At 43.7% G+C, this 24,181-nt stretch overlaps 2 protein-coding genes across 2 annotated transcripts; both read right to left on the minus strand.

Annotated features, from left to right (window-relative positions):
• Positions 1 to 1,487: 1,487 nt before the first annotated feature.
• LOC119240299 (olfactory receptor 7A10-like) lies at positions 1,488 to 8,659 on the minus strand. The gene is made up of 3 exons (XM_037504653.1): positions 8,629 to 8,659; positions 5,642 to 5,771; positions 1,488 to 2,439 (listed from the first exon to the last, which is right to left on the minus strand). Exons 1-3 carry the CDS (start codon positions 8,657 to 8,659, stop codon positions 1,488 to 1,490), a joined length of 1,113 nt encoding a protein of 370 aa, XP_037360550.1.
• A 6,781-nt stretch (positions 8,660 to 15,440) lies between these two features.
• Positions 15,441 to 22,573, minus strand: LOC119240300 (olfactory receptor 7A10-like). Its single transcript, XM_037504656.2, has 2 exons — positions 22,481 to 22,573; positions 15,441 to 16,392 (listed from the first exon to the last, which is right to left on the minus strand). Exons 1-2 carry the CDS (start codon positions 22,510 to 22,512, stop codon positions 15,441 to 15,443), a joined length of 984 nt encoding a protein of 327 aa, XP_037360553.1. The 5' UTR covers positions 22,513 to 22,573.
• Positions 22,574 to 24,181: the final 1,608 nt, after the last annotated feature.

Here is a 24,181-nt window from a genome sequence, read left to right on the forward strand (position 1 = left end):
CTGGAGAGTCTTCTCCAAAGAGATGGACAATATTAAGACACACAAATGTCTGAATGCACATGAACACAAATATAGAAAGTGTTTTATATGGAATTAAAATTGCAAACAAAATAACTTCAGAAAGAGGCTCCCAATGTATAAATCACCCAATTAGGAAAACAGAAGTAAGACATTGATAGAGGGAAAATAAGGAAATGCTACAAAAAAATGTCAGATGCAATTGAAAGTAGAAAGAAAAGGATAGTGGATAACCCAGGAGATGAAGGAGAAGGGAGGAGGGGCGCTTGTCAAAAAAATCATAGCTGAGAATTTCCAAACCTAGAGAATGATAGAAGAGTGAATGTCCAGGACGTAGCCATAACACCCAAATTTCAAAGTGAAAATGACCTACACTGTGCTACCCCATTGATAAAATATAAAAAATCAGAAAAACAGATACCAAAGCAAAGGAAGCCTGAAAGAAAGAAAATTTGCAAAGACATCCAAATTAGGCTTTCCACAAATTCCCTATCACTCTCCAGGACAGGAGAGGAAGGAAGTGCTCATAATCCCAAACACAAGGACTTCCCGCCAAGCATACTCCACCCTGCAAAAGTGGTCAGATATGAATGTGAATAAAAGTTTCCCCAGACAGAGAAACCAGTGGAGTTTATGACTGTCAGGTCTGCCTGCCTGAACACAGAAGCTGACAGGAGTTCTTCTACTGGAAAGAAACAATGAAACACAAAGCTCTGAGCAAAATGATGTGAACAGGAATATTATGGGTCAGCAACAAATCACCAAAGAAAGGAAGGAAAGGACAGAAGTAGGGACTGTGAATATTAGCCCTGGACACGCCTGGGCACTGTGATATGACAAGATTTGTCTGCGCATAATCTATAAACTGCTTCTTTTTCTGATAGTTGTGCATATTTTTCTTCCATTTCTGTCTATTGTTTTGGAAGTACCCAATTTCCTGTTTTAACATTTTACTAAAGAACAACTTAGCAATTATATTTTTTTTAATAATGAACCCAGGGTCTTCCCCGGTGGTGCAGCGGTTGAGCACTGGGCTGCGAAGCTACCCACAGCCTCTGCAGCGCCGGTTCGATACCTGGACCCCAGGCGAGGGTCCCATGTGGTGCGTAGACCTCTCCTGCCACCCGCTGCTCCTCTCAGCAGTGTACCTTGTCAATCTGCCTGCTCTGCTCTCCCCTCTGGCTCTGGTGAATTCTCTCACCCTCCTGTGTTTCTGACTGTACCCAGAGCTTGTATAAATAAATAAATGAATCTTTAAAAAAAAAATACTGACCCATTACTCAGACCAGTAAAAAATAATTAAGAAAATACAGAAAACATATTTGTAATGTAAAAAACACTGATATCAAACTCTGTACATAAGAGAAACCACAGATTATCTCTGACTAGCTGAGGACAGGATCATGACTCAGTCCATGGACTGTGAGCCCTGCTGCTCCCGACCAGACAATCTGAGGAAGCGGCCCCTGTCACGTTGGGGTTGCTCTGCAGCTGAAGAGTCTCCCCAGGGCCTGCTTTATGTCCTTGTTTCTGAGACTGTAGATGAAGGGGTTCAGCATGGGGGTGACCACCATGTACATCACCGAGGCGATTGCACTGTCCCTGGAGTCCTGGGTAGCAGCAGAGCTGAGGTACACGCCGAGTGCCGTCCCGTAGAACAGGGAGACCACGGAGAGGTGAGACCCGCAGGTGGAGAAGGCTTTGTACCTGCCGCTCGCTGAGGAGATTTTCAAAACAGAGGACACAATCTTAGAGTAAGAGAAAAGGATGCCACTGAGAGGAATCATCCCCAGAATCCCCGCTGCTAAATACATCACCAGCTCATTGAGGAAGGTGTCAGAACAGGCAAGCTGGATCACCTGGTTCAGGTCACAAAAGAAGTGAGGGATTTGCAGCTGTGAGCAGAAGGACAGTCGCAAAATCATTAAGCTGTGTAACAGAGCATGCAGAAGACTTAACCCCCAGCTTGCAAGAAGCAGGAGGCCACAGAACTGGGGGTTCATGATGACCATGTAGTGCAGGGGATGGCAGATGGCCACAAACCGATCATAGGCCATGGCTGTCAGGAGGAAGTTGTCCAGTCCTCCAAAGTGCATGTAGAAAAACACCTGGCTGAGACAGCCCGCGTAGGTTATGACTTTGTTTCGTGTCTGGATGTTGAGCAGCATCTTGGGGACGGTGGTGGAGGTGAAGCCGATGTCGGCAAAGGACAGGTTGGAGAGGAAGAAGTACATGGGGGTGTGCAGGTGGGGGTCCGTGACGATGGCCAGGATGATGAGGAGATTCCCAGTGACCGTGACCAAGTACATGGACAAGAATGCCCAGAAGAGGAGGGGCTGCAGCGAGGCCTCTTCTGAGAGCCCCAGGAGGGTGAACGCTGTGGGGTGGGTTTGGTTTCCTGGCGCCCGGTCGCTGGTGAGCCTGGGGGATGGAGACAGAAGTGATGTCAACTTCACCACAGCAGAGCAGTCAAGGAATGAGTTTAAATGGGGTGACTTTGTTTTAAATACATGCAGTTAATAAGTTTGATGTTATAGATCTGGTGCCTTTTCCTGAACTTTTCAAGGCTCTTCATGACCCACCTTCTCTTGATGCTGAGAGTAATTAGCCATTCTTACCTGTAATGCAAACATTTTTCCAAGTCAAAATTTTCTTTGACTATATTGTGTGATTTTCTTTAAATATGTTTGACCAATTATATTATCCAAATATTGTTGGAATCATGGAGAAAAAGCAGTGAGACTGACTCTGAAAAATCCTAGTCCTAGGGCCTCCCGGGTGGCCTAGAGGTTAAGACTCAGCACTACCACCAGGACAGCCTGAGTTTGATCCCCGGCCAGGGAGCTCACCCACATGTCCCCGGAGACCTCCCCTGTTTCCCACTGTTCCCCTCATCAGTGTATTTGAGTAGAACTGCCTGTCCTTCTCCCCACTCTGTCTCTGGTGAATCTTCTCTCCCCCTGCACCTCTGGCCTGCTCCCCAGTTGTTCTATGCATAAATACCAGATGAATATATTTTCTTTAAAAAAGAAAAATGCTAGCCCCAAACAATTTTCTTCTAATATGTGTATGGTCTCAGTAAATAATATTTCATATGGTGAGTATTACTGTTAAGTAAAATAATGCAGGTGTAGTAAGAGGTAGAATCTAGAGGAGAGCTCTATAATCTCTTCCAATTAGGAGACTTTGGGAAAAATAAATTGAAGGCAGCGGATTTATCTATGAACGACGTATCATGTGGCGACAATATGTGCATGAGAAGTACATTTGGGTTTGGGGAAATAGCCAGAAAAACATGTCATTACAGGAGTGTTCCTGGCGTAGTTACAGATCCCAGAATTAGTTGTGTTACACTCCAGGTTGGGGGTGAGATTAGAGAGTTAGCAGGAGGCCCCAAAATCCTTCTGTCTTGTGAAGTTCCTGTGCATGACATTGTACATTTGCTGATCTTCTAGTGGGTAGACTGTTACATGTGCTCTGCCTAAGTGTGAATATTATGTATTACATGTATAAGTCATCCATAATTTGGGCCTCCCTGGTGGTGTAGTGGGTTGAGGGCAGCCTTGTGAAGCTGTCCTCAGCCTCTGCAGCATGGCTTCGATTCCTGGCCGGCCAGGGAGATTCCCACATGGCGTGGCAGACCTCTCCTGTCTCCTCTGCTGCTCCCCTCAGCAGTGTATTTCAGTCAGTCTGCCTATTCTGTTCCCCACTCTTCCACTGGTGAGTCCTCTCACCCCTACACCTCTGGCCTGTACCCCAGCTCTTCTATATAAATAAATAAATCTTAGGAAAAAAAAAGCTGAATGGTTTCTTAAATAAGTTTTCCGTAATTTAATCCCTCCTTAAACTATAATTTCTTTTCCTCACATTTCATCTAAATTCTGACCGTTTTATAATAGAAGGCAGCTTCATTGGGACAGATGTCTAATCTGTGCTTCTCTGTAGCTGTTATAAGGTTCTTTCCCTTCTATTAGCCACATACATACTTTCTGATCCACGCTTGGGGCATTTTGTCCTGTGCATTGAGGCAGAGCTGAGAATTGGAAATCATTACAGACACTGAAAATAAGAAGTGATTTACTTTTCCAAGAATCAGCTCTTCAGATTGTTGTAAAGTTATTTTCTTTGCGTTTTAAGACACTGGATACCTAAACACAAAGAACCTTGGCTGTTGTATCCTTATTTATTTATTCAGTTAAGATTTGTAACTGAAGATTTGTAACTGAGGTAGTATTGGGGAGCCCCTACCAGGTATTGCCACCGTAGTGTGCAGACACCTACTCACCCCTATTCCACCACCACAGACCACTGGGCTTCCATCCCACCTTGTTCTTCCCCTTCCCCACAGGTGGCCTCCGCCCTTGGTGTCTCAGCTCTGTCGTCAGCTGTCCAGGGCTAGTTTCTAACCTTGTCTTCATCTGTTAGTTACTTTATATTCCACATATCAGACACACCAAGGATATTTAACATTCTGATGACTTATTTCAGTTAGCACTATGAGATCAAGTTCCATCCATGTAGTCAAAATGGCTTAAGTTTGTATTTTTGATTGCTGAGTAGTATCCATGGCGTGTATATACTACATCTTCTTGATCTGCTCATATGTTAGGATGTTTCAGCTATAATATACAGTGCTGCAGTAAACCTGGGCATGCAAGTGTTCTTTCAAATTAGTTTTTTGAATTTTTTGGACGAACGCCTGAGAGAATAATTACTGGGTCATGGTGGGAGACCCATGTTTACTGTTTGAGACACGTCCTCACTGCTCTCTGTGAGGGCTGGACCAGGCTGCACTCCCACCCGCAGCAAGTTTGGCCCACTGCCCTGCATCTGAACAGCATCCTGTGAGGGTCAGTTCCTTTGCACCATCTGCTTCTTGGCAGGCCCCAGTTATCTTCAATTCTGACTGAAATAGGCTGTTTAGGAGACTAATGAATAGATGATGAAATCAATAGTTTTTAATACTACAAATGTCAGGGTCTTTATTTATTGAGAAGTTGGTGATGTTTCTCTGACCAAATATCTGCCATAGGAAATTTAATTCTTAAGTATATCGCCCAGCTTATGATACATTTGGTTTTGCGATATATCATTTCACTTAAAGTTTCAGTTTCCAAGAATCTATGCGTGATATTAAGTGAGAAATTAATGTATTCACTATACTCTGACACCCTACCCTGACTTAGTTTAGTTGGGAATAGTAGCCAAACAAATACATATTGCATGAGCTATATAAACAATACGGTGTCACAAAAATAAAGACAAGCTGAGAAAGAAAGACAGGAAAATACTAAAATACTTGTGGAGAACACGCAAAGGGAATTTTCATATCCTGAGACTCACAACCATTTGGGGGTCAGACCTGGGTTTACATGAATGAAGTAGAACAGAACATGTAAAGCGCGCAGGAAAACGTCTGAGTGCATTGTTTGAACACACCGTGGACATTGATTTACAGTTCTCTTCCTTCAGTTGTGTGTACGTGTGTATGTGCGTGTGTCGTAGGTAAGCTACATCACAGAGAAAAAGGCAGGTTACTTTAGGCCACAGTAAGAAGAATCTGGCATCACTACATACAGGAGAGAAGTATTTAAAAGTCACTTCTTGCTAATGAGGGAGAGACCATGTGAGTGAGGCCCCAACTGAAGAGCCAGGCCGGGTGGAGAACAGTTCCTTGGACACCAGGGCCCCCAGGCCGACGGACACGCTGTCACTCCACTTGCCTGTGATGGGGTTGACAGTGGGATCCTGATCTGAGTGTTATTTTTGTACCTGTTCCCCCTTAGATGAGCACATACTGTTCCATGATGCAGTAGTGTCTGAGATTGTCCCTCATCTGCTTTTTCGTTTTTGTGGAATTGATTCTTTGATTTCCTTGGGTTTATATTTTGATCTCCCTTTGACACAGATAAACTGGTCCTTGTTTTGCTCCTTGTCCAACAAGCAGTGTCCTCCCCAGACAATATTCCATACAATCCTCTTTGTGCCCCAACAGTCTGTCCCTTTCCTCCGTGTTGTTTACTCCTGAGACCATCATATCCCACATGCACTATTTCCTTGTGCTCAACCCTCTCTGTCATCATGTAACATCCACATGAGCAGGGTCACCAGCTAGTTTGCTCATTTTTGGGATCATCATATAGAAACTATGTCAAGGAATTGTAATTCATAAAATAAATGGAATAGCAAGAAAAACAGAGCCTGGATAAATATAGTGGGATCAGCATTGAATGCATTAAGCACAATGGAGCATATATCTAAGGCTTTGTTAAGAAAAGATATAACAAGAACTTAATCACATCCATTGGTTCTCTAAAACGTAAAATGGCAGAGTTGAAAATGAAAAAATAGGAAATGACACTTTTTACAAAGCACTGAAAAATGCAGATCCAAAGCTCTCATTTCTCCCTAGAGAAACAACAATGGATTCCATATGCTTGAGGAATAGATCGAGATTGTCCTTTGAATACAGAAGAATGTGATCCAGGAGATGGGAAGGTGGGGGTTGTTTTTAGGAACAAATTGGCTGCCCATTGTCCCTTTGTCTCTCTTGTAGCAGAAGCTTTTCAGTTTATGTAGCACCACATGTGGCTTCTTGCTTTTTCATGTCACAAGGAAGTCATTGCCTATGCAAATACCAGAGAGCACCTAAGTATGTGTTTTCCAGAGGAGACACCTAGATGGTCAGCAAGCACATGAGGGGGTGCTCAGGATCACTCACCAGGGAAATGCAAATCGGAACCAGGAGCTGTCACCTCACAGCTGCTGCCAGAGCTCCCAGAGAGATGACCAAAGGTCAGCACTGGGAGTGGGGCACAGAGAACCCTGGGGTGCTGTCGGTGGGCTAATACACCGCTTCAGGCACAGTGGGTAAGAGAACAGAGACGCATCAAAATAGCAAAGTTAGACTCCACTGTGATCTGTTCATACATGTACAAAGGCAATGAAAACAGGACATAAAAAAGCTATCTGCACCCCCTTATTTGTGAGCTAAAATTTAGAAATTACCTACAAGTCCCTGATTGGATGAATAAAAAAAATAATGTGTACATATATAGACATAAAATATATATGCATAATGTATGTATATGATTGCTCTTAATTGTCCATAATAAATATACATGGGTTATGTAAAATATGTAATGAGTAATACACACCCAGGATAGTGTGTTGTTAAAGTGCACATTCTATATGATAAAATGTCAAATAATACCCAGTGGACAGAAAGAAGGACACCCTGTCTTTTGTGACCACAGAAGCACCTAAGAAGATTCTGCTATGTGGTTGAAGTCAGAGAACTACAAATCCTGGATATCACTGATGTGTGTGGTCGTAAAACAGACTTAAATTGGTTCTGCAGAACGGCTTGGGGAATTTGGGAGGCGCTGTTTGAATATACACACTTGAAGCTGCTGGATGAATCCAGTTCTGGAAATCACCTGCATTGTGACATAGTCAACAGTAATTCATAATAACCTTCAAAGTTGCCTACAGATTATTTCCTAATCATTTTGTGACAAAAGTAAATGATAATTGTGTGTATTGATGGAGGTGTTAGCTCGTGCTACGGGGGTCATCATACTGCAAAATGTAAATATCAAATCAACATGTTTTTCACCAGCTTACACACTGTTTCATGTCAATAAAATCTCAATGAAAAAAACAGCAGATCAAATCACAAAAGTGAGGAGACAGTAATGAGGAAAAACAGATGTGACATATGTACACAGGGAATATTATAGCTTATTACTACCAAGAATGCAAAAAAACTGCCTATGTTTAAAATACATAGTAGGGCACTGTAAGACTGACTGAGGCCCACAGAAAATTGAAAAATTTCAAACATTTTGCCCAACTAGCTGTACGTGTGTGGAAGAATTAGTGCAAAACATTTATTTTCAAAAACTCCAATTCTGTGTGATTATTTGAATCACAAGCCAGAATGGAAACTCAAGCCACAGTAAGTAAATAAACTGTCAGAATGAGGGCAGTCAACTTATAATTGAAAAAAGTAAAATACTGACAAGCAAAACTACTATGCAGATTTGTCAGTAACAGCGTGGTTGTAAAGTAAAACTCTTTCGATCCCTCAACTGATGGACATTAAATAAAACGTGTTACTTCCGGGAGCACCTAACATGAGGGAAGGGCCACAAAATGTTCACCTCAACAACTGCTGTGGAGAGTCATCTCCCTCCCTGAGTCTGGATGGCTCCACCACAGATGCCCTGCTCACGCACCCACACACTTCCTTCATCCCCTTCACATCTAACACTTTATTTCCTGCTGCCTCAATTCCGAACCTTCTTGGCTGGGTCCTGACTTTGCTGGAACCATTTAAGCCTCCCACTCCCCCTTCAGTCTCATCCTAACAGGTTTTCCTTCCTTTCTCTTCACTGTCAGCACCATCTCTGTATTGTTGAGAGCAGTGGGCAGTTTTGAGTCACAAATTAAGTAAATTTAATTATGAATTGAAGAGTCAGTCAAGCAAGAGAACAAGGGAACCTCTTGTGCCTGGGCCTGGTTTGATCTCTGTGACCTGAGGCAGAACTTCTCAGTTTGCATTTTCCCTGGATCTGTCCCAAGTGCCTGCTGGGCTCTGAGACTCACCTGGGTGGGGGCTGTGAGGGGGCTTCTCCATGGAGCGTCTGAGTCCCTCCTGGACGCTTGAGGATGGATCTGGGCTGTGTCCCAGACAGGATCTCAGGAGGGCGCCAAGGGCTGGTTCCTGGGCAGAGGTCGGGCTCCACAGACAGGAATCATGTCCTCTCCGGTCCCGGGTTGGACAGTCTGAGGGACCGAGGGAGACAGGATATTTACCGCCCTCCACGCGGTCTCATTAGCCACACCTCACTCTCCTGCTCCAAGCTCTGAGCTCATGATTTCCCTGTGGACACTGGATTGGGCAAAAGGAAAGTTTCTTAATGATTCTCTGATCCCGAGAGACTAGATTAGATGTCAAGTGCATCCAGCTGTTGTTACTCCCTTTTCATGAATTCCTGCACCTTCCAGAGCTGTAACCACCCAGCACCTTATTCTCACTCTGTGTCCAAGTTTTCCAAATGTCTTTGCCTGAGGAGCCCGTCTTGGCTTGTTGTCCTGGATCATCAAGGCACAAATGCGGTGGGGCCACAGACCCCCCACATATGCCCAATAGTGCTTTTCCTCTCTCAAAGCAGAGAACGAGTTCCTCTATATAAAACCTTTGCAGGGCCTCCTCTGGTGGCGCAGCGGTTGAGTGCTGGGCTGCGAGGCTTCCCACAGCCTCTGCAGTGCCAGTTTGTTCCCCGGCCGCTGGCGAGGGTCCCACAAAAAAAAAAAAAAAAAACAACAACCTTTGCAGCCACCCTCCTTGTTTTCATGTAACTTTTACAAAAGCAAATAGGAATTTCTTTTTTTTGTTGTTGTTGTGATGTGAGAGCAGCAGCCTTATGTTTGAGACTCCAGAAGGAAACGACTGTGTTCCTAACCAGCTAAATATGCAGGGCCAAAGAGTGAAGATTTTTGTAACTGTCAAATGAACCCTGAAGCCAGTGCATCTCCTTGGCCCCCCAAAGATTAGGCAGGTGTCCTGTTCAGCAGCACAGGAAAGTGCTAACATGCTGTGCCACTGACAGCACAGAGCAGTTGGCTACGAAAGTTGACTCCTGACACTGGGCATCACTTTGTCATCCCGAGCAGCAGTTTTCTGAGCAACCTCTAAATAGTGACCAGACTTCACTGCCAAAGCAGGCTTCCCATCCATGAGCCCCCACTGAGGCAGGCACAGGCACCACAACGAACTCCAAGTGAGGGTCTTGGGTTGTTCTTCTGGCAGCCAGAAAAGGGCTTGTGGTGACCTGTGACGACTCGCCTCAGTACTGAAAATTCTTTTGGAGACAATTGATTTTTCTTCACTTTCCTGTCCTTAATGTCCATTTGTTGCCACACAGCTCAACAGGGATATTTTCACAGCCCCCGTACCAGGTCTCCTTGCAAGTTAGGCACATTCTGGGAAATAACTTGATGTTACATCAGACAATCTAATGGCACACGGGGCTTGGCCTAACAGCCTCTCTCCGTCCGCCAGATGTCTCCTCACCAGCTGGGTTGGCACGTCTCTGTGGGTGTGGAACAGGAGAGGATGGACATCAACAGCCCAGGTTCTTTGTATGACTTTGTCAGAATTATGCTGTGTAAATATATCCTCCCTTTAGTAGGCTGTCTTATTGCTATAGTGATATTTTCTTGTACTGGACAGAAGCACTTTGGTTGATATAGTCCCAATTATTTATATTCTCCTTTGTTTGCCTTGCTGCTGGCGAAAAATCCACAAAAAAAAAAAAATCCACATTTCTGAAATTTATATTCAAGAGTGTTTTGCCCATGTTTTCTTCTATGTGTGTTATGGTTTTGGTTCTTACATCAAATTTTTATTCCTTTTGAATTGATTTTGTGTGAAGTAGGCTAGAGGCATGTAGTTTCATTCTCTTGCATGTGTGTCCATTTTTTTTCAATGCCATTTACTGAAGAGGCTTTCCTTGCTCGGGTGTATATTTTTGGCTCCTAATTTCTACATTTACTCTTCCTATAAGTCTGGTTGATCTGAGCCTTGATTCTATCCCGTTGTTAACTGTGTCTGGTGTCGTTCCCAACCATTTTCATTATGCCATATTGTTTCAATTATTACACTTTTATAGTAGAGTTGGAAGTCTGGTATTGCAATGATTTTTCCCTTTATTGTAAATTGTTTTGCTATCTGTGTCTTTTGTGGTTCCATATGAATTTCAGTAAAGTGTGTTTAATTTCTTAAAGTGTGCCATTGGTAAATTCGTGTGATTGTGTTGACTCTGTGTAGTGCTTTGTGTAGGATGTTCATTGTGACCACATTTATTCTTCCCATCCATGAGCATGGAATAACTTTCATAGTTTTGTTTGTACGAGCTCTTCACATCCTTCGTTAAGTTTACTAACTGGGTATTTAACTTTTATTTCTTTGGTGTGGTTGTAAATTGGATCATTTTTAACTTTTTCATCCTCTAACTATTGTTTATATATAGGAAGGCAGCTGATATATTTGTGTTTCTATCCTTCCACATTTACTGAACTGGTTTATTGTTTCAGTTAGATACAAAATCCATGTATCCTGAAAACCCTAAAAACTGGACATCAGTGGAACTCATCCTAAATAATAAACATTATTTACAGGCATTTATTTCTGAAAACATCCATCTGAATATTGGTTTATTATTCACACAATATTATACGCAAGAAAACAGACTTTAGGCCATCTTTTTAAAAAATAAATTAAGAAAGCAATTGAATCTTGGTAATCTTTTGTGTATTATGTATGAAGGGACACCTGCCCTATGTATGCTAAATTTCTTTTTTTTTTTAAGATTCATTTATTTATTTATAAATAAAAAGTACTGGGTACAGTCAGAAGCGTGGGTGGGTGAGAGAATTTACCAGAGCCAGAGCGTGGGAACAGAACAGGCAGACTGACGAAATACACCGCTGAGGGGTAGCAGCGGGTGTGGCAGGAGAGGTCTGTCGTGCCATGTGGGACCCTCACTGGCAGCCGGGTATCGAACAGGCGTTGCAGAGGCTGCGGGCAGCTTCGCAGCCCAGTGCTCAACCTCTGCGCCACCAGGGAGGCCCCTATGCTAAATTTCTTATTGCTGCTCTAAGTCAGTAATTTTACATTATATTTTATAATGCATCATAGCTTCATTATTCACTTTAAAATGTAAATTAATTTTAATACAAAGCTATTAATTAAAGGAGACACTCCCATTAAATTCTCTCCATTTCTGTTTTTTTAAAGATTTATTTATACAAGAACCAGGGTACAGGCCAGATGCGTGGGTGGGTAAGAGGATTCACCTGAGACAGAGCGGGGAACAGAACACGCAGACTGATGAAATACACTGCTGAGGGGAGCAGCGAGCGAGACAGGAGAGGTCTGCTGCGCCATGTGGGATTCTTGACAGCCAGCCGGGATCAAACCCACCCTGCAGAGGCTGCGGACAGCTTCACAGTGTGGCGCTCAACTGCTTGCGCCACCAGGGAGGCCCTCCATTTCTTTTGAGTTTAGCTTTTAATTTTTTATACTGAAGTAATGTTGCATTATAACTTATATATATTTCTGGTATACTTGATTATTAATCCACATGAGTGTATGTGACATTTAGTTCACGACTATAAGTTCAAATTTATCTTTCATTATACCATTGTCCTCTGTTTCCTTCTTAACTACCTCCCTTCCCCAATCTTTCTGTTAGCCACTAATTTTTCTTATGTAGTCCAAAAATACATATTTTTTAATGGACATGATCTGTTAATTTGTTTCCTTTATCACATGTGAGTGAAATCATATGGTATTTGACTTTCTCTGCTTGGCTTATTTCAGTAAGGGAAATTCTGTTGTTTCCCTTCTGTTGTTGCAAATGGTGCAATTTCATCTTTTTAATATCCAAATAGTATTCCATTATATACATATACCACATTTTTTTGTCCAGTTGTCGATCACTTGGATTGATTCTACCTCTTGACTATTGTAAATACCATTGCAGTGAACATGGGTGACACGCACCTCTTTGAATTAGTGTTTATGGGTGTATTTTTCATCTGAATACTCACAATGAGATAATTCGATCACAGGGAACTTATATTCTTCAAATTTTGAGGGATTTCCACACTGCTTCCATTACAGATGCACAAGGTTCCCTTCTACTAACATTACATAAGTATTTCTTCTTCCGACGGGGACCCTGTGAGCTCAGTGACCAGCACAGGAAAGGAAATCTGCACCCTCTACCAGAGTGAGGAGATCAGAGTTTTCAGGGGATCCCGGATGGCTTCATAATGGATCCCAGAGCAGAGCAAAGGATGGGTAGACAGAGAACACAACACTTCTTGGCAGTGTCAAGCAGACTTGCAGCATTTGCAACCTGGGTCCTTCAGTGGACAGCAGTGCTGATGGCTGTGGTGGTCATTGCCTATGATCATTACCTGTGGTCATTGCCTGTGGTCATTGCCTGTGCCCACAGCTGTGCAATGGGCACGCAGCCCACATAGGTACCCCCTTCATATCCAGGCCAGCTGAGCCCAGAGAAATGGAACCCTGTGGACTAGACCCAGCTCCAGTCACCAGGAGACTCAATCCATGACAGGAGGTACCAGATGGAGGTCGGGAGGGAGGTGAGGACACTGAAGACCAATTGGAGCTTCTGTGGAGAGAGAGGGGAGTAAGTGGAGGTGACAGAGTTCACGTCTCAACAAACTAAGACAACATTTAATTCCCAGACCCACAACTGCCTCCACCTCAAGCCAAGGAAATCTAGAAGAGAAACAATCAACCTAACCCACAGCACCCCAGCTGTACACCTGGAAATGAGGTGACATAAATACTTAGAAATCAAGGAACATCTGAGCAAAAGAAGGATAAAATAAGTAGCAGAACAGAAGTTCTGGCTCATAAAGACAGGAGAGAGAAGCAGAGGAGTCTCGGCGAAGTCAATGAAACAATATTAAATACACCGGTGAGTTATGGGAGGTGACTCAGGGCAGACAGGCAGCTGCAAGGCAGTAGAAAGAAGATAAAGGAACATGGGAGTGCCTCACCAAAGAGATGGACAATATTGAGAAAACACAGAAGAGTCTCTGCATGTTCACAAAGACAGATACAGGAAGTGTTTTAAATAGAATTAAAATGCAAACAAAATAAATTCAGAAATGAGGATCCAATTCTATAAATCACCCAATAAGGAAAACAGAGAGAAATAGACACAGACACAGGAAAAATAAGGAAATGCTGCCACAAATCTCAGCCTCAGTGAGAAGTGGACACATAACGACAGTGGATAACCCAGAAGGTGAACAGAGAAGGAGGGACGCTTTTTAAAAAATCATACCTGAGAATTTTCCAACCTGAAGAGTGAAATAAGCACAAATATCCAGAAAGTATACATAACACCCAAAATTCAAAGTGAAAATGACATACTCCCTGATACCTCACTGTCAAAGTATAAAAAATGAGAAAAAAGAGAAGAATTCACAGCGGCCTGTAGAAAGAAGAATTCGCAGACATCCAAAGTAGGCTTCCTCAGATGTTTCCCCAGTCACCCTCCAGGAAAGGAGAGGAAGGAAGTGCTCATAATCCTGAAAGACTTCCAGCCAGGAACACTCTGTCCTACAGAATTATTCCTTTATGAATGTGAATGAAAGCTTTCCCAGAGAAGCTAATGGAGGTTATCATGTTCAGGTGAGGCTTTATGCCTCACCATAAAAGTCAACAAGGGTTCTTGTACAAGAAAGAAAAAATGAAACACAAAGCCCTGAGAAAAATGACATGAACAGGAGAATTATGAGTCAACAACAAAGCACTGAAAGGAAAACGTAAAGGACAAAAGTAGACACAGCTGAGTATTAGCCCTGGACCCCCATGGATGCTGTGATATGGTAAGACTTTTCTGCAGATCATCATTAAATTACTTGTTTTTACTGATACAGTTATGCATTTTTCCTCCATTTCTTTTTTTTTTTTTTATAGAGGCATGTTTTCTTTCTTTCTTTATTTGTTTTGTTTGTTTGTTTTGTTTATCCATGCACTGGGTACAGTCAGAAGCGCGGGAGGGTGAGAGAATTCACCAGAGCCAGAGCGGGGAGCAGAGCAGGCAGAAGGACCGAAGGACACTGCTGAGGGGAGCAGCGGGCGGCAGGATAGGTCTGCACGCCACGTGGGACCCTCCTCTGGTGGCCGGGGAGCAGCCGGGCATCGAACCGGTGCTGCAGAGGCCGCGGGCAGCTTCGCAACCCAGCGCTCAACCGCTGCGCCACCGGGGAGGCCCTTTCCTCCATTTCTCTCTATTGTTTTCTAAGTCCCCAATTTCCTGATTTAAACATTTTAGTAAAGAAAAATTCACGCAGACTGTGTTTTTCTTAATACTGAAGCGGTATTCAGACCAATAAAAATAATTAAGGAAGGCCTCCTTGGTGGCACAAGGGGTTAAACACCGCCCTGTGAAGCAATCCGCAGCCTCTACAATATGAGTTCGATCCTGGCCGGCCAGGGAGGAACTCACATGGTGAAAACCTCTCCTGTCTCGCCCGCTGCTCCCCTCAGCAGCATATTTTGTCAGTCTGCCTGTTCTGTTCCTAGCTCTGTCTCTGGTAAATCCTCTCATGCCCCACATCTCTGGCCTGTACCCCAACTCTTGTATGCATAAATAAATAAATCCTAAAAAAATGAAATATTTTTTTTTAAAATAATAAAGGAAATACAGAAAACATATTAATAATGTATAAAAGAGTGATGTCAAACTCTGTTCCTAAGGCAAACCACAGATTATCTCTGACTAACTGATGACAGGATCATGACTTAGTCCGTGGATCATGAGCCCTGCTGCTCCTGACCAGACAATCTGAGGAAGCGGCCCCTGTCACATTGGGGTTGCTCTGCATCTGAAGAGCCTCACCAGGGCCTGCTTTATGTCCTTGTTTCTGAGACTGTAGATGAAGGGGTTCAGCATGGGGGTGACCACCGTGTACATCACCGAGGCGATTGCACTGTCTCTGGAGTCGTGGGTAGCGGCAGAGCTGAGGTACACGCCGAGCGCCGTCCCGTAGAACAGGGAGACCACGGAGAGGTGAGACCCGCAGGTGGAGAAGGCTTTGTACCTGCTGCTCGCTGAGGAGATTTTCAAAACAGAGGACACAATCTTACAGTAGGAGAAAAGGATGCCACTCAGAGGAATGATCCCCAGAGTCCCCGCTGCTAAATATATCACCAGCTCATTGAGGAAGGTGTCAGAACAGGCAAGCTGGATCACCTGGTCCAGGTCACAGAAGAAGTGAGGGATTTGCAGCTGTGAGCAAAAGGACAGTCGCAAAACCAGTAAGCTGTGTAATAGAGCATACAGAAGACTTAACACCCAGGACGCAAGAAGCAGGAGGCCACAGAACTGGGGGTTCATGATGACCATGTAGTGCAGGGGATGGCAGATGGCCACAAACCGATCGTAGGCCATGGCTGTCAAGAGGAAGTTGTCCACACTTGCAAAAATTATGAAGAAGAACACCTGGCTGAGGCAGCCCGGGTAGGTTATGGCTTTGTTCTGCGTCTGGATGTTCAGCAGCATCTTGGGGACGGTGGTGGAGGTGAAGCCGATGTCGGCAAAGGACAGGTTGGCGAGGAAGAAGTACATGGGGGTGTGCAGGTGGGGGTCCGTGACGATGGCCAGGATGATGAGGAGATTCCCAGTGACCGTGACCAAGTACATGGCCAAGAATGCCCAGAAGAGGAGGGGCTGCAGCGAGGCCTCTTCTGAGAGCCCCAGGAGGGTGAACGCTGTGGCGTGGGTTTGGTTTCCTGGCGCCAGGTCACTGGTGAGCCTGGGGGGTGGAGACAGAAGTGATGTCAACTTCACCACAGCAGAGCATCGAGCAATGAGTTTATCTCCACATCCTCACCAGCATTTGTTGTTGCTAGTTTTTCTAATATGTGCCTCTTATTGTAAGATGGTGGCTCATTGTGGTTTGATTTGCATTTCCCTGATTACTAGCGATGTTGAACATTTTTTCATATGCCTGCTGGCTATTTGCATTTCCTCTTTGGAGAAGTGTGTTTTTAGCTCTTCTGCCCATTTTTTTTTAAAGATTTATTTATTTATACAAGCACTGAATACAGTCAGAAGCGCAGGAGGGTGAGAGAATTCACCAGAGCCAGAGCAGGGAACAGAACAGGCAGACTAATGAAATACACTGCTGAGGGGAGCAGCGGGCGCGGCAGGAGAGGTCTGTCACGCCATGTGGGACCCTTGCCGGCGACTGGGGATCGAACCGGCGCTGCAGAGGCTGTGGGCAGCTTCACAGCCCAGCGCTCAACCGCTGCACCACCAGGGGAGGCCCTTCTGACCATTTTTTGACTGGGTTGTTTACTCTATTTTTGTTGAGTTTCCTCAGCTCTTTGTACATCTTTATGATTTATCCCTTATCATCAGCATTGTGTGCAAAAATTTTCTCCCAGTAAGCTGTCACTTTGTTTTTGTTAAAGGAACTCTCCTGCACTGGTGGTGGGAGTGCAGACTTGTCCAGCCACTATGGAGAGCTGTGTGGAGGTTCCTCAACCTGCTAAAGATGGGGCTTCCATAGGATCCAGCAATTCCACTCCTAGGTATCTACCCAAAGGACTCAAAAATATTATTCCAAAGGACATATGCACCCCTATGTTTATTGCAGCACTGTTTACAATATGTAAGATATGGAAAGAACCAAATGCCCCAAAATAGACAACTGGATCAAGAAGATGTGGTGCATATACACAATGGAATATTACTCAGCAATCAAAAAAGATAAACTCGTGCCATTTGTAGCAAAATGGATGGAGCTGGAAAGGATCATGCTCAGCGAAATAAGCCAGAAAGAAAAAGAAAAATACAGACTGGTCTCACTTACAGGAGGAAGTGAATACAAATAAGGATACAAATAAGGGATCAGGAGGAAAAAGTTACTATAATGAAGTGAAAATCAAAATGAATAAGCAACTATAAACCAGAGACATCCTGAAGGAGGGGAAAAGGGAGTTGGATCAAAATGTGTGGGAAGAGCACAAGGGACTATGGTGATGGGACACGGGTGAATTGGTGGCGGGAATTTCATGGGGACTGTAACTGAGATGAGAAAGCATGCATTAAAAAAATGAAGGATGATGTAAAAATATATAAAAAATGAATAAAAAATTTCAAATATTAAAAAAAATAAATGAGTTAAATGGCATGATTTTATTTTAAATACATTCAGTTAATATATTTCATCTTATAGAGGTAGTGCCTGTTATCTGAAATTTTCTTTTTTTTAAAGATTTATATATTTATGGATATAAGTGCTGGGGTACAGGCCAGAGATGCGGGGAGTGAGAAGATTCACCAAAGACAGAGTGGGGCGTATAATAGGCAGACTGACTGAAATACACTGCTGAGGGAAGCAGTGGGCGAGACAGGAGAGGTCTGTTGCGCCTTGTGGTAGCAACAGGGTAGCTCCCTGGCCAGGGATCAAACTCATGCTGAGGTGGACATGGATAGCTTGACAGTGCTGTGCTTAACTCCCTGCACCATCAGGGAGGCCCATGTTACCTGAAATTTTCTGGGCTATTCATGACTCACCTTCTCTTGATGCTGAAAATAATTAGCCATTCTTTCATCTAATTCAAACATTTTTCCAAGTCAAAATTTTCTTTGAAAATGTCCTAATATTTTCTTTTAAATACATTGGACCAATTACATTATCCAAATATTGTTGGAATCATGGAGAAAAAGCAGTGAGACTGACATTGAAAAATTCTAGCCCTAGGGCCTTGCTAGTGTCCAAGGGGTTAAGTCTCAGAGCTCCCAGCAGGGCTGCCTGAGTTTGATCCCCAGCCAAGGAGCTGACCCACAGGTGCGGCAGAGCTCTCCTGTCTCCCCGCTGCTCCCCGAAGCAGTGGATTTCAGTAGGTCAACATGTCTTGCTTCCCATTCTTGTCTCTAGTGAGTCCTCTCACTCCCTGCACCTCTGGCCTGCACCCCAGTTATTCTATGCATAAATAATAAATAAATATATTTTTTTTAAATCCAAGCCCCAAACAAGTTTTCTTCTAAGTATGTGTGTCATCTCGGAAGATGATATATTATATGGTGATTATTATTGTTAAGTAAAATAATGTAGTTGGATGAAGAGGTAGAATCTAGAGGAAAGTTGTATAATCAATTCCCATTAGGAGACTTTGAACAAAAAATGTGAAGTCACAGGATTTTTTTTATATAATGGAGATATCACATGGCAACAATATATGCATGAGAAGAACATTTGGGTTTGGGGAAATAGCCAGAAAAAGATGTCAGTACAGGAGCATTCCTGGTACAGTTACAGATCCCAGAAGCAGGGGTGTGACAGGAGGGGTGTGCTCCAGTTTGGGGGTGAGAGGAGAGAGTGGGCAGGAGGCCCCGACATCCTGCTGCCGAGTGAGGTCCCTGCACATGACGTTGTACATTTGCTGATCTAGATGTAGATTATGTTACATGTGCTGTGCCTAAGTGTGAACATTATGTATTACATGCATAAATGATCCATCATTGAATCCTTATATAAAATACAATGTTTTCCCTCCATTTCAGCTAAATTCTGAATGTTTGATTACAGAAGACAGCTTCACTGGGACAGATGTCTCATCTGTGCTTCTCTTTACCTGTAATAAGGGTTATTTCCCTTATTTCAGCCACACACACACTTTCTGATCTGCGCTTAGGGCATTGTGTCCTCTGCATTGAGGCAGAGCTGAGAATTGGAAATCACTATGGAGAGCCTTGCCCTGTATCCTTATTTATTAATATCTATTTGTAACTGAAGGAATATTGGGGTACCCCCGCCAGGTATTGCCACCATAGTGCACCCACACCCACTCACCCATATTCCACCACCGCATACTGCTATGCTTCCTTCCCTCTTTGTTGTTTCCCCTGACCCCGGCCTCCCTGCTTGGTGTTTCAGTTCTGTGGTCAGCCATCAAGGGTCAGATTCCCAGCTTATCTATTCATTTAGTTACTTTATATCCCACATAGTGATCACATCATCTGATATTTAACATTCTCAAAACACATTTTCAGTTAGCATTATGATTTCAGTTCCATCCATGTTGCCACGAATGGCATATGTTTATCTTCTTGATGGCTAAGTAGTGTTCCACTGTGTGTATATACTACATCTTCTTGCTCTATTCATATGTTCAGATGTTTCAGCTATAATATGTAGTGCTGCAATAAACACAGGAGTGCAAGTTTTATTTCAAATTAATTTTTGAATTTTGGGACAGATGCCTCGGAGTTGAATTACTGGGTCATATGGCAGATCCATGTTTATTGCTGGTGCCACAGCAGTCTGTCCCTTTCCTCCATGTTATTTATTCCTGAGAATAAATGCTGTTTCCTTTTGTTCAGGCCTCTCTATCATAACGTAACATCCACATGAGCAGGAACTGCAGCTAGTTTGCTCACTTTTGTGACTTCATCATACAGAACTATGTCAAGTAACTGTAATTCGTAAAATAAATGGAATAGCGGGAAAAATAAAGCCTCGTCACATACACCGGGGTCAACATGAGTGCATTAAGCACAATGGAGCACAAATCTAAGACTTTGGAAGAATAGTCATAACAAGAACTTAATCACATCCACTGGTTCTATAAAAAGTAAATTGGCAAAGACTTGAAAATGAAAATAGGAAATCACATTCTTTCCAAATCAGTGGAAACTGCAGATCCAAAGCTCTCATTTCTCCCTAGAGAAACAACAATGGATTCCATAGGCTTGAGGAATAGGTTGATATTGTCATTTGAATATAGAAGAATGTGACCCAGGAGAGGGGAAGGTGGGGGCTGTTTTTAGGAACAAATTGGCTGCCCAGCGTCCCTTTGTCTCTCTTGTATGCAGAAGCTTTTCAGTGTATGTAGCACCACGTGTGGCTTCCTGCTTTTCATGTCACAAGGAAGTCATTGTCTATGCAAATACCAGAGAGCGCCTAAATATGTGTTTTCCAGAGGAGACACCTAGATGGGCAGCAAGCACATGATGGGGTGCTCAGGGTCACTCACCAGGGAAATGCAAATCCAAACCAGGGGCTGTCACCTCACAGCTGCTGACAGAGCTCCCAGGGAGATCAGCACAGGGGTGGGGCGCAGAGAACCCTGGGGTGCTGTTGATGGGCTCATACACCGCTTTAGGCACAGTGGGTAAGAGAACAGAGGTGCTCAAAATAGCAAAGTTAGACTCCCCCATGATGTGTTCATACATGTACAAAGGAAATGAACACAGGACATTGAAAAGCTATCCACACCCCCTTGCTTAGTGAGCAAAATGTAGAAATAATACATAAGTTTATTATGGACAAATAAAAAACATAATGTGTACATAAGAAGATATAAAAAATATATGTGCTATATTATATGCGTACACGATTGCTCTTACTGTCCAAATGAATATACATGGATTATGTAAAACATGTAATGAGCAACACACACACACAGGATATGGTGTTGTTATAATACACATTCCATATAGTAAAATATCACATGATATCCAGTCAAGAGAAAGAAGGCAACCGTGCTTTTGCCACCACACAGGCACCTAAGAACATTCTGCTACGTGATAGAAGTCGAGGAACTACAGATACTGCTATCACTTCTGTGCGGTCCTGAAACAGACTTGAATTGGTTACAGGGACCGGGGTGGGACAGTTGTAAAAAGTTGTTTCAGGACACACATTGGAAGCTGCTGAATGAACAAGGTTCTGCACATCCACTGCATGTGACAGTCAGCAGTGCTTCCCTGCAACCTTCCCAGTTGTGAAGAGATTATTTCTTAAACGATTTGTGACAAAAATAAATATTAATTGTGTTTATTGAGGAGGTGTCAGCTAGTGCTGCAGTGGTCATCATATTGCAATTGATTACTATATCCAATCAACATGTTTGTGTCCAACTTGCACACTGTTTCATGTCAACTAAATATCAATGAAAATACAACAGATCACATCACAAATGTGAAGAGACATAGTAATGAGGAAACACAGATGTGAAATGAACACAATGTGTAAAATAGGTTTAGTACTACTAAGACTGCAAAAACAGCCTGTGTTTAACATACAGAGTGGGACACAAAGAATCGACTGAGGCCCACACACAAATGGAAAACTTTCAAACATTTTACACAACAATCTACATATATGGGAGAATTAACTGCCAAGTATTTATTGTGAAAAACTCTCATTCTATTTCATATTTCAAAGAAAAAACAAAATAAAAGCTCAGGTTGTAAGTAAGTAAATTGTAAGAATGAAAACAATTTGTAATTGAAAAAAGCAAAATTCCAACAAGCAAAGCTATGCGGATTTGCCCGTGCTAGAGTGGTTGTGAAGTAAAACTCTTTAGTCTCCCCCAACTGATATTAAAGAAAAAGGATGACTTCTGTGAGCACCTACTATGAGGGAACACTACACACTGTTCCCCTCCTCAGCTGCTCTGTGAGGTCATCCGCCCCCATTACTCTGGATCTCTCCAACACAGACACCCTGCTCATCACCCCGTCCACTCCCGTCATCCGCTTCGCATTAAACACTTTATTTCCTGCTGCCTCAACTCCAGACCTTCCTGGATCTGTCCTAACGTTGCTGGAACCACGTTAAGCCTCCCACTCCCCCTTCAGTCTCATCCTAACAGATTTTCCTTCCTGTCTCTTCACTGTCAGCACCATCTCTGTATTGTTGAGAGCAGTGGACACTTTTGAGTCACAAATTAAGTAAATTAATTATAAAGTGATGAGTCAGTCAAGCAAGAGAACAAGGGAACCTCTTGTCCCTGGGCCTGTTTTGATCTCTGTGACCTGAGGCAGAACTTCTCAGTTTTCATTTTCTCTGGATCTGTCCCAAGTGCCTGCTGGGCTCTGAGACTCACCTGGGTGGATGCTGTGAGGGGGGCTTCTCCATGTAGCCCTCTGAGTGCCTCCTGGATGCTTGAGGATGGATCTGGGCTGTGTCACAGACAGGATTTCAGGAGGACGTCAAGGGCTGGTCCCTGGGCAGAACGGGCTCCACAGACAGGAATCATGTCCTCTCCGGTCCCGGGTTGGACAGTCTGAGGGACCGAGGGAGACAGGATATTTACCGCCCTCCACGCGGTCTCATTAGCCACACCTCACTCTCCTGCTCCAAGCTCTGAGCCCATGATTTCCCTGTGGACACTGGACTGGGCAAAAGGAAAGTTTGTTAATGATTCTCTGATCCCGAGAGACTAGATTAGATGTCAAGTGTATCCAGTTTTGTTACTCCCCGGCCTTCATGTTGTAACCACCCAGCACCCTGTCCTAATTCTGTGTTCATGCTTTCAAAGGTGCTGGGAATTGCATGGGGACTATAATCAAGATGAAAATGCAAACATTGTGCAAGAAAGGAAAAATATTGTAAAAAATAGATAAACTAAAAAAAATTAAAAATCTGTGCTGAGGATCCCAACTTGACTCGGTGCCCTGGATCATCAAGGCACAAATGTGTTCAGGGCACAGACCCCCCCATCATATGCCCAGTAGTGCTGTTCCTCTCTTGTAAAGCTGAGAACCGAGCCCTCTATATAAAACCTTAGACTCCACACTCCTAGTTGTCATGGCACTTTGCAAAAGCAAATAGAAATTTCTTCTTTATTTTTACTGTCATGTGACTGCAGCAGCCTTATGTTTGAAACTCCAGAAGGAAACGACTGTGTCCTAACCAGCTAAATATGCAGGGCCAAAGAGTAAACATTTTGTAACTGCCACCCTCACTATGAAGCCCGTGCACCTCCTCAGCCCCCCAAGAACACATGTCAAGCTTAGCAGCACCAAGAAGTGCTAACACCCCACAGCACTGCCAGCTCGGGGGCAGCTCCAACAGAAGTCCTCTCCTGTCACGGGCATCACCGTCCTCTCAGGTGACCGTCCTCATCCCCACCTGCAGTTTTCAGTTGTCTGAACAACCTCTAAATCATGCCCGTATTTCACAGCCAATGCAGGGTCCATGAAAGCCAATGCAGGGCCCATGAGGAGGCAGAGCAGGCATGACAAGGATGTCCAAGTGAGGGTCTCCAGTTGGTTTCTAGCAGCCAGAGAAGGGCTTGTAGTGACCTGTGATAGACTCGTCTCAGTACTGAAAGTTCTTCAGGAGACGATCGACTTTCCTTAACTTTCCTGTCTTTAATGTCCACTGTGTGGCCACACAACTCAACAGGGATGTTCTCACACCCGTACCAGGTACCAGGTCTATGCAAGTTAGGCACATTCTGGGAAATAACTCAGTGTTACATCAGGCCACCTAATGGCACTCTGGGCTTGGACTAACAGCCTCTCTCCGTCCACCAGATGTCCCCTAACCAGCTGGGCACCTCACGTTGGACTTGACACGTCTCCATGGGTGTGGAACAGGAGAGGAAGAAACTCAACAGCCCAGTGTCTTTGTATTTCTTTAATGGTCAGAATGATGATGTACAGATATTACCTTCCCTAAGGCAGTCTTAGTGCTGTAGTGCTGTTTTCTTTTACTATACGGAGCATTTTGGCTGATATAGACCCAAGTATTTATATTCTCCTTTGTTTCCCTTGCTGCTGGAGATGAATCCACAAACACA

This window comes from Talpa occidentalis, unplaced genomic scaffold (genome assembly GCF_014898055.3).
Source record: "Talpa occidentalis isolate TD23 unplaced genomic scaffold, MPIMG_talOcc4v2.1 talOcc4.12, whole genome shotgun sequence".
Lineage (NCBI taxonomy): Eukaryota > Metazoa > Chordata > Mammalia > Eulipotyphla > Talpidae > Talpa > Talpa occidentalis.